We start from the raw sequence: 9,457 nt of genomic DNA on the forward strand, positions 1-9,457 counted from the left end.
ATAAAACTCACCAAGAACATCAGAGTTGACTAGAACGCTGCATGAGTACATCGGTGTCATTAGTCGAGGTCGTCGCATGCTGAGTCCACGACGACAGGAATCTTTGAATGCAGATATTAATTTACCACTCACATCACTTTGACTTTGACTAGTACGTTCGCTGCAACTAATGATTATTATTATTTAAATTATTATCCATAAATATTTTTGCGTCAGCCCTTTGAAATGAATAATTACTTAAGAAAAAATAAATAATATATACCTTCCTGTATCTTCATTATCTTTCTTGATATTTTGATTGCTACCAGGTCCACTAAAAAAAGCATTGTTTTTTTTTCATTATTAATTATATTATTTACAGTTGTATAATTAAAAATTCATAAATAAAAAACTGGAAAAATTAATAGTTACCTTTCAGTTTCTTTTACAATTTTTTCCCATTTTTTGACGATAAAACAGACGCCTCGCATTGGTTCTTCACACAGAGGACCAGCAATTGTTGCTAATTGAAATCCATTAATAATACTATTGTCATACCTGAAAATAAAAATTATCTATATTATTAAGAAAATAAGCATAACTTTGTGGCCAGTGTATTTATATGATAAAATGGGTTTTTACTAACACACCAATAGTCAATTTATGATGATAAGTATTTAGGCTGCATTCGAAAATGCTCTATCTCTAGGTACATAATTAAGAAATGACCTTGTATCTCGTGAACTATTGACATTTTTAAAGATATAAGCTCACCCCGACATTACACTCATCGAGACCTTTTATTTGAGTACCCACATCAATTTTTCATATATTTTATATATATGTATATATGAAAAATATATCAAGATGCATGTGGGTACTTAAATGAAAGCTCTTGATGAGTGTAACATCGGGATGAGCTTATATCTTTGAAAATATCAATAGTTAAGAAAGTACAGTGCAATTTAACATAATTAAGAAATGCCCTTGTATCTTGTGAACTATTGACATTTTTAAAGATATAAGCTCATCCCGATGTTACACTTATCAAGACCTTTCATTTGAGTACCCACATCAATTTTTCATATATTTTATATATTTATATATATGTATATATGAAAAATATATAAAAATGCATGTGGGTACTCAAATGAAAGCTCTTGATGAGTGTAACATTGAGATGAGCTTATATCTTTAAAAATGTCAATAGTTAAGAAAGTACAGTGCAGTTTAACAAATATCTTGTGAACTATTGACATTTTTAAAGATATAAGCTCATCCCGATGTTACACTTATCAAGACCTTTCATTTGAGTACCCACATCAATTTTTCATATATTTTATATATTTATATATATGTATATATGAAAAATATATAAAAATGCATGTGGGTACTCAAATGAAAGCTCTTGATGAGTGTAACATCGGAATGAGCTTATATCTTTAAAAACGTCAATATTTAAAAAAGTACAGTGCAATTTAACAAAAGTCATTATTTAATAAAGCAAAATTTTATTCATTTATAGTTCACATAGTTACTGCAAAATTGCTAGTTTCTTTTAAATTCAATAGAATAATGTAAGTAAAAATAAAATAAATAAAAACTTACGAAGCCCGAAAATCAGTAGAATATTTATTTTGTCTCATCCAAAAGGGTTGTCGTTTATAATCGGTAGCATTTATGAGTAAATTAGGCCCACACTTTTTGGGGCCAAACGACCAAATATTTTCAAGACTTCCCAAATTATTTTCTTCAAGTCCTTGCTCAAGTTCCTTCTTAAAAACATTAACCTTCGAAATACTGATAGGAGAAGTATCATCCAGAGTTAAATGATTCAAAGTATCAGCAAGGTGTTCAGATTTTCCCATTCGCTCCCAATGTAAATCAAGCTGCTTGATCAAATTGGAGTTGTTATCCAAGAGTTTAGTCACACTCTCCGACAGCGGCTTAACGTCAATTTCAATAATATACTTATCACTTCCCATCGAGTGCTCGAAAAAAATAGGTTCATCCTTAGCTTTGTTCTCGATAGTTTCGTTTACCATATCGACGATCGGTGGTGGCACCACAGTCTCACGGAATGGAATAATCGGCTCCGATACAGTGATATCAACCTTCGCGTATCTCTGTTTGAGATCATCTAGACAGCGCTCCAAATGTACTTCACCGGCAGTATTAAGGACATACTCTCCAGTCTCCTGAATATGAACTTCAGCACAGCAGTCAGCTTGGTTCAACAATTTTAGACCGTCGATAAATTTCTGCAGGTCGAACGATCGCTTGGGATAGAGCGCGACTCTCAAGATCGGGACTGTCAGTGAAGTAAGCTCAGTAAACGAAGGACACATTATTGTCGACGATAACGTCGCTGTTTTTAGTACATGCTCTTCCAGACCGCCGATTCCCACGACATTGCCAGCCGTCACTTCATCGATGCTCTGCAGATCACGACCCATCAGCATATAGAGCTTGGTCACCGTGACTTTGGTTACATGCCATCCAGATTTAAGTTCTTTCAATGATTCACCCGGCTCTATACTCTCACCATTATTTTTTCTGTCAATAACAATCTCTGGATTATGCTTCGGCCCGAGTACAAACAACTCACTGCCTATTTTAATTACACCTGAGTACACACGAGCAAATCCAATAAGAATTTCAGGATCAGCATCATCTTCTTTTTCTTCTTCTTCACAATTAGAATCTATTCCTACTTTCTTTGTTTCATTAACCTTTTGTTCAGTTTCTTTATCATTTTTCTCCAAGTTTTCGTCACGATTATCCAATTGTTGATCACGCTTCTCTTGATTGTGTGTCTCTTCACGTTTCTTCAGCTCCAATTTCTCTTTATTTCTTCTCACAATATCGCGCCTCTTAGCCAGTTCTTCAGCAGTCGGTGGTTTGATTTTAAAATCCGAGAACATTTTTTTCTCAACAGAAAACATTTTCGAAACAAAAATAATAACCGGTGCTTCTGGCGAAGAGCTGCACTCTAAAAAAGCTTTCTCTAACTGCCGAGTCTCTTCAGGTAGAGCTTTAAATTCTTTATTACCACTCATCAGTCGCTGAATTTTCTCCCTTGGCAACTGATGAGGCGCCGGTACATTATTACAAACCATATTAATACACGCTTGTGAAAGCGGCAGCCACTGAGAAGCTAAAGATTTAAGTAGTTCCTTAAAATCTTTTGTTTTTTTATCGCGCTCCGAAAATTTAACATCATACTTTCCCATCATTTCAATCAATTTCTCCCTATCTTTTTTAATAAGCGTAAGTTCATAAAATTCCCAGAGTACATTCAGAACCATCGAAACAAACAGCGGTGTTTGTTTATTTTTCTGCGCGTTTTTTTTAATCCTTTCATTCTGCTCATCATACCAATAATCCCCCCACAATATCTTCATCATTTTATCCACGCTGTAATTATGAGTTTTATTGATAATTTTCGCAAAATCTTCAATACAGAATCCCCAACAGTCAATAGCACTTGCAAATACAACATTACCGCGCTCGGGAGAGAAATACAAATTAGAATCATCGGTTTGTTCAAGTACCGACTGATATTCAGTTACTGGCCGCCGCATTGAATTATTTTCCAAGGTATTATCATTACTTACGTCATTGGATTCAGCTTTTTCTTCACGTTCCATAATATCACTAGCAAACAACTCACCCATAACTGCATTTACCTGCTCCAATACTTGTGTAAGGTGGATATACGCATCCTGAGGGGTCAGTTTCCGCTCAGTTATCAAACGATCCATTTTGTTTAGCACCAGGATCGGTTTTAATCCCTCGATGTACGTCATTGACAAGGCACTTCGCGTCTGTGGACATACTCCTTCAATAACATCGACGATTACAATTGCTCCGTCGCACAAACGTACTGCTGTTGATACTTCTGAGGAAAAATCAACGTGACCTGGAGAATCTATAATATTTAATAAATATTCATTATTATTGTAACTATGATAGAGCGCTATTGAACTAGACTTCATTGTTATTCCACGTTGTTGCTCATCATCACGGCTGTCCATGTAACGCAGCTTGCCTGCAAGCTTTTGAGATATAATATTGTTGCTTGATACCAATGAATCAGCCAGTGTTGTCTTCCCATGGTCCACATGAGCTAGGATACATATATTTCTTATTGACTCTGGTTTCTTCTGAAGCTCTATCAGCTTGTCACTATCTACGGCCACCATTTTAGCAATTAATTAATTAATTAAATATCTTGGGAATTTAAAAGAAAATATACAATTTTAATTAAACTATCTAGGTGTTAAATAACAAATCAACTAAGAGAAACGTAAAAATTAATCAAAAAATTTATTATTTTCTGAAGATTTTTTTTGGAAATTAAAACGGGTACTATTTTACTCTTAAAAGTTTCCACTGTAAATAATGTTCTCTGTATTGTTGAATGATGTGATTTTTTGAGAGGTTAACAGACATTTCACATTGACACAGCATTCCGATTTATTTAATAGAATATTCTAGTTGATTTTTTTGCAACTAGAATACGCGTTTTTTGTAAGCTAGTGACGTTTTTTTATGTTTGTTTAGTTATTTAATCAAAAATTCGAAATTTTTTGGAGAAGTTAGATGTGTAAACACACTGAACTTTTGTTAGGTTACTTGTAATATATTTTCACCACATGTTTCAATCAAGTCGTTGATAAAGAGTTTTTTTACTATCGATTATAAGTAATGCAATTGTTGACTTGCTCCACTCTCGCTATATAAATTTACTTTATTTACTCAGTGAGCAAGTGTTAAAATTAATTAGATGAAAATTAATTTAGCAGATACTTAATAATTTTAAGAATTTTTGTAACAAATAAATTATATCAAAAAAATAAATAGAAAAAAAAATTGATGACATTAAAGTTAGCTGTCATGACAATTTTTTAATTTTATTTAACAAAAAGATTTGTTCCAAAAAGTTATTTTTAAAAAATTGCTTTTTTTATTTTTTTAAATTTCTAAATGTCAATTTTTTTTTCTTATTTTCGTTTGCCGTAATTTATTTGGTATAAAATTTTTAAAATTATTAAATTAAATATGTGCTACATTAATTATCATAAAAAATTATGAAAATTAAGTTAGCCGACATCTAAAAATTTTTAGAATTTTTTTTTCATTGAAAAAATTATTATAAAAAAATAAAAAAAAAAAATTTAATTTGTAAAAAACTTAAAAAACAGTAATTGTAATTTTTAAAAAATATTTTTTGTTCTAATTTCATTAATGAAAAAATTAAACTTAATTTTGATAAAAACTTGACAAGTAGAAATTTAAAAAATTTTTAAATGCAATTTTAAAAATAATTTTTAGACAAAATTTGTTTGTTAAAAAAAATTAAAAAATTAATAAGTGACAGCTAACTTTCATGTCATACAATTTTGTCCATATTTTCATTTTTCATGTCCATTTCCCAACTGTAATTTTCCTTCGCTGGTTTTTCGCGGTCAGCTGTTTTTTTAGTTATCTTGATTTAAGCTAGATGTCACTTGGATACAGAGTTTTCGGCTATATTAGGCGTGTTTGAGAATTTTGCAGAGTTTTGTATGCGTGGCGTGCCGTTGATTTCTCTTAATATCTAAATATATTTACTTGTTCCGATACTCGTTGTTCGACACTTGACAAGTATTTAACAACATAAATTCGCTGGTATAAATTTTTGACAGTAGCGTGAATAAAATACACTTTTGTATCAATCAGAATCTGCATCAAGTAAGTAGATGTTTAATTTATATTAAATAAAATTACCATTTTCTGTCACTTATCAAAAATAATCCTTATTCCTTCTTTTTTTTTAATTTTTTATTTATAATATAAAATTCATGATTAAATTAGTCAGTTTATTCTCAAAACTCTAAAAAAAAAAAATGTAGTTTTTTTATTGGTTAAAATTAAAGCGCGCAATTTAAAATGTTTATTAATAATGAATTTTGTTTCAGAAAAAAATGACAATAAAAAAAATTTGCGGAATCGGTGCAGGGTATGTAGGAGGACCAACTTGTAGTGTAATAGCAATGATGTGCCCAGATATCCGCGTGACAGTTGTCGATAAGAGTAAAGAAAAGATAGCACAGTGGAATTCGGACAAACTGCCAATCTATGAGCCAGGTTTGGATGTAGTCGTAGAAAAATGTCGCGGAAAAAATTTATTCTTCTCGACTGACATCGAGGCTGCCATAAAAGAGGCAGATTTAATTTTTATATCTGTCAACACACCGACCAAGACATTTGGAATAGGCAAAGGTCGTGCTGCAGACTTGAAGTACGTAGAAAATACAGCTCGCATGATAGCTGATGTGGCTACTAGTGATAAAATCGTCGTAGAAAAGAGTACCGTGCCTGTAAGAGCCGCTGAAAGTATCATGCATATTTTACGAGCCAATCATAAGCCAGGTGTTTCTTATCAGGTAAAACACGTGACTATATTTTATTGTCAATAAATTTTTCTAATTGATTAATTTACCGTAAATATTTCTTTTATGTTGTAGATACTTTCAAACCCGGAATTTTTAGCTGAAGGAACAGCAATTGATAATTTAATGAATCCAGATCGAGTATTGATTGGTGGAGAAGACTCTCCACAAGGGCGTGAAGCTGTTGAAAAATTGTGTAAAATTTATGAAAACTGGATCAAGCGTGATAAAATATTCACGACAAACACGTGGAGTTCAGAGCTTTCAAAATTAGCAGCCAATGCATTTTTAGCTCAGAGAATTTCGAGTATCAACTCGTTATCGGCTGTTTGTGAAGCTACTGGAGCGGATGTAACTGAAGTCGCAAGGGCTGTTGGTTTGGACTCAAGAATCGGGTCAAAGTTTCTTCAAGCTTCGGTGGGTTTCGGGGGCTCTTGTTTTCAAAAAGATCTCCTTAATCTGGTTTATATATGCGAGTGTTTAAACTTGCCGGAGGTTGCGGCCTACTGGCAACAAGTAATCGACATGAACGAGTACCAGAAGTCCAGATTCTCGACTAAAGTTATCGAAAGTCTTTTTAATACTGTCACTGATAAGAGAATCACGATGCTAGGATTCGCTTTTAAGAAAAATACTGGCGATACTCGAGAAAGTCCAGCTATTTCCGTTGCTAAAAATCTCCTTGATGAGGGCGCTGTTCTTCATATTTATGACCCTAAGGTATTTTATTTATTTATTTTAAACAATACACTGAACCCTATAGCAGGCCATTGAGCGGGTTCCATTAGAAATAACAGTTACAATATATTTGATATTAATAATTATAAGTAATAACCTTGCAGTCACTATGTGACTGCCGTGGCTTGTAACTAAAAAAAAAAATCAAAATTTTGCTTTATTAAATAATGACTTTTGTTAAATTGCACTGTACTTTTTAAATTATTGACGTTTTTAAAGATATAAGCTCATCCTGATGATACACTCATCAAGAGCTTTCATTTGAGTACCCACATGCATTTTTGATATATTTTTCATATATCCATATATATAAATATATAAAATATATAAAAAATTGATGTGGGTACTCAAATGAAAGGGCTCGATGAGTGTAACATCGGGATGAGCTTATATCTTTAAAAATGTCAATAGTTCACAAGATACAAGGGCATTTCTTAATTATGTTAAATTGCACTGTACTCTCTTGATTATTGATATTTTAAGATAGCTTATCCCGATGTTACATTCATCAGAAGTATTTGAGTACCCACATGCATTTTCATATATTTTTCATATATACATATGTATAAATATATAAAATATATGAAAAATTGATGTGGGTACTCAAATGAAAGGGCTCGATAAGTGTAACATCGGGATGAGCTTATATCTTTAAAAATGTCAATAGTTCACGAGATACAAGGTTATTTCTTAATTATGTATCTAGAGATAGAGCATTCTCGAATGCATCCTTTATACTTATCATCATAAATTGACTATTAGTGAAAATGATACGGAATCATGAAAAGGCACAACTCCAAGTCAAGACTTTTCCAACGATACCAAATTTAAGCAAAAAATCCATTTTATCACATAAATACACTGACCACAAAATTTTGCTCATTCTTTTAATAATATAGATAATAGTAAGTGTATTAAGTGTATTAGGTAAATATATAGAATGCTCTGGCTCAGTCTCTATTTGAAAACATAATTTCGAGAAACAACAACTTAAGTGTAGAGCTTAATACATTGTAAAAATAATTGCAGTTTATATTTGGGTTGTTCAGTGGATTATAATCTATAAATTTCACAATTGGATTTATTTCAACAATTGTTTAACTTTTGTTGTTTTACAGGTTGAAGAATCTCAAATAATTGACAATTTATCAGCTTTTGACGTTGATAATATTAAAAATCGTGTCAATATTTACCACGATGCGTACAGCGCAACTAAAAATACTCACGCTATTGTTTTGTGCACTGAATGGGATGAATTTATTGTAAGTATCTTTAATTATATTATATGAGGTGTAAATGAATTATTCTTTGTTCTATAAAAAATAAATTATATGCTACTTAATATTTATCGATTGTTAGGAATTGGATTACGAGCGCATTTATTCAGAAATGACTAAACCAGCTTACATTTTCGACGGTCGAAAAATCCTAGATCACGAAAAATTACAAAAGATCGGATTTATTGTGCAGACCATCGGCAAACGCGTGTCTCGAATTGCGGTTTCAAGAACTTGGGGCAGCCCAACGCAGATGTAATCACCAGCAATTGAATCTCAAGTATTAATTGCATTTTCAATATGAATTATATGATCAAAAAAGCAATACTTAATGGCATTATTAAAAGTATTATTGTATATATATTTTTATTATTTCGTTCAATATAATAATCTTTATTCTGTGTATAAAAATTGTTATTATGGACTATTTGTAAATTTTTTATTATCTATTGGTAATAAAATAAAAAATATTTTAAATTTATAATTTTTTTGTACTTTATTTCTTCTTTAGTATATTTTTGAATGTAAAAGATCTCGATAATAATCACTAAAATATTAGTTTTGAATATTTCTACCAAATTTTTACAGTTATATAATTAAAATAACTTATTTTAAATGATAAAAAAAATATTAATTTTATTGATAAAATTTATATTTAAATAATAAGTAATAATAGTATAAAAAATAGATTTTTGAACTGTTTAAAAAAATATTTAGAACGTGCCAATGTAAATAAATAAAAAAATAATTATTCAAAGTTTCTGTTCATTAATTTTGTAAAAATGAACAAAAAATTATTTATTTATAATTTTCAATTTTACTAAATAAAAAATAAAGGTCATAGATATAACAATTATTTTCTCACATTTTAATTAAATACTGTGTGAGTGCCGTAACTTGTGAACTATAAATAAATAAAATTTTGCTTTATTAAATAATGACTTTTGTGAAATTGCCCTGTACTTTCTTAACTATTAACAATTTTAAGGATATAAACTCATCCCGATGTTATACTCATCCAGAGCT

The 9,457-nt window shown here is 30.9% G+C and overlaps 2 protein-coding genes across 3 annotated transcripts in view; one reads left to right on the plus strand and one right to left on the minus strand.

The window, feature by feature from the left end:
- LOC123260132 (elongation factor-like GTPase 1) overlaps positions 1-4,707 on the minus strand; it is a 42,504-nt gene extending 37,797 nt beyond the window's left edge. Inside the window, exons 1-4 of one of the 2 annotated variants that reach the window (XM_044721090.1) lie at positions 1,588-4,706; positions 412-537; positions 263-313; positions 12-166 (exon numbers count right to left, since the gene is read on the minus strand). In XM_044721090.1, coding sequence (XP_044577025.1) covers positions 12-166; positions 263-313; positions 412-537; positions 1,588-4,184 — 2,929 coding nt within the window. In that variant the 5' untranslated portion in view covers positions 4,185-4,706. Of the gene's footprint in view, positions 1-11; positions 167-262; positions 314-411; positions 538-1,587 lie in introns of both variants that reach the window. The other variant, XM_044721091.1, reaches the window with a different exon arrangement.
- An 822-nt stretch (positions 4,708-5,529) lies between these two features.
- LOC123259787 (UDP-glucose 6-dehydrogenase) lies at positions 5,530-8,904 on the plus strand. The gene is made up of 5 exons (XM_044720483.1): positions 5,530-5,715; positions 5,943-6,410; positions 6,492-7,136; positions 8,273-8,416; positions 8,514-8,904. Exons 2-5 carry the CDS (start codon positions 5,949-5,951, stop codon positions 8,688-8,690), a joined length of 1,428 nt encoding a protein of 475 aa, XP_044576418.1. The 5' UTR covers positions 5,530-5,715; positions 5,943-5,948; the 3' UTR covers positions 8,691-8,904.
- Positions 8,905-9,457: the final 553 nt, after the last annotated feature.

This window comes from Cotesia glomerata, linkage group LG2, assembly GCF_020080835.1.
Source record: "Cotesia glomerata isolate CgM1 linkage group LG2, MPM_Cglom_v2.3, whole genome shotgun sequence".
NCBI lineage: Eukaryota > Metazoa > Arthropoda > Insecta > Hymenoptera > Braconidae > Cotesia > Cotesia glomerata.

What these genes read in the sequence shown, in the direction of transcription:
- LOC123259787 (XM_044720483.1), top strand. Translation starts at nt 5,949, where the DNA reads ATGACAATAAAAAAAATTTGCGGAATCGGTGCAGGGTATGTAGGAGGA. An exon ending in AGCCAGGTGTTTCTTATCAG is followed by an intron (nt 6,411 to 6,491) that starts GTAAAACACGTG and finishes TTTATGTTGTAG; the next exon opens with ATACTTTCAAACCCGGAATT. An exon ending in TTCATATTTATGACCCTAAG is followed by an intron (nt 7,137 to 8,272) that starts GTATTTTATTTA and finishes GTTGTTTTACAG; the next exon opens with GTTGAAGAATCTCAAATAAT.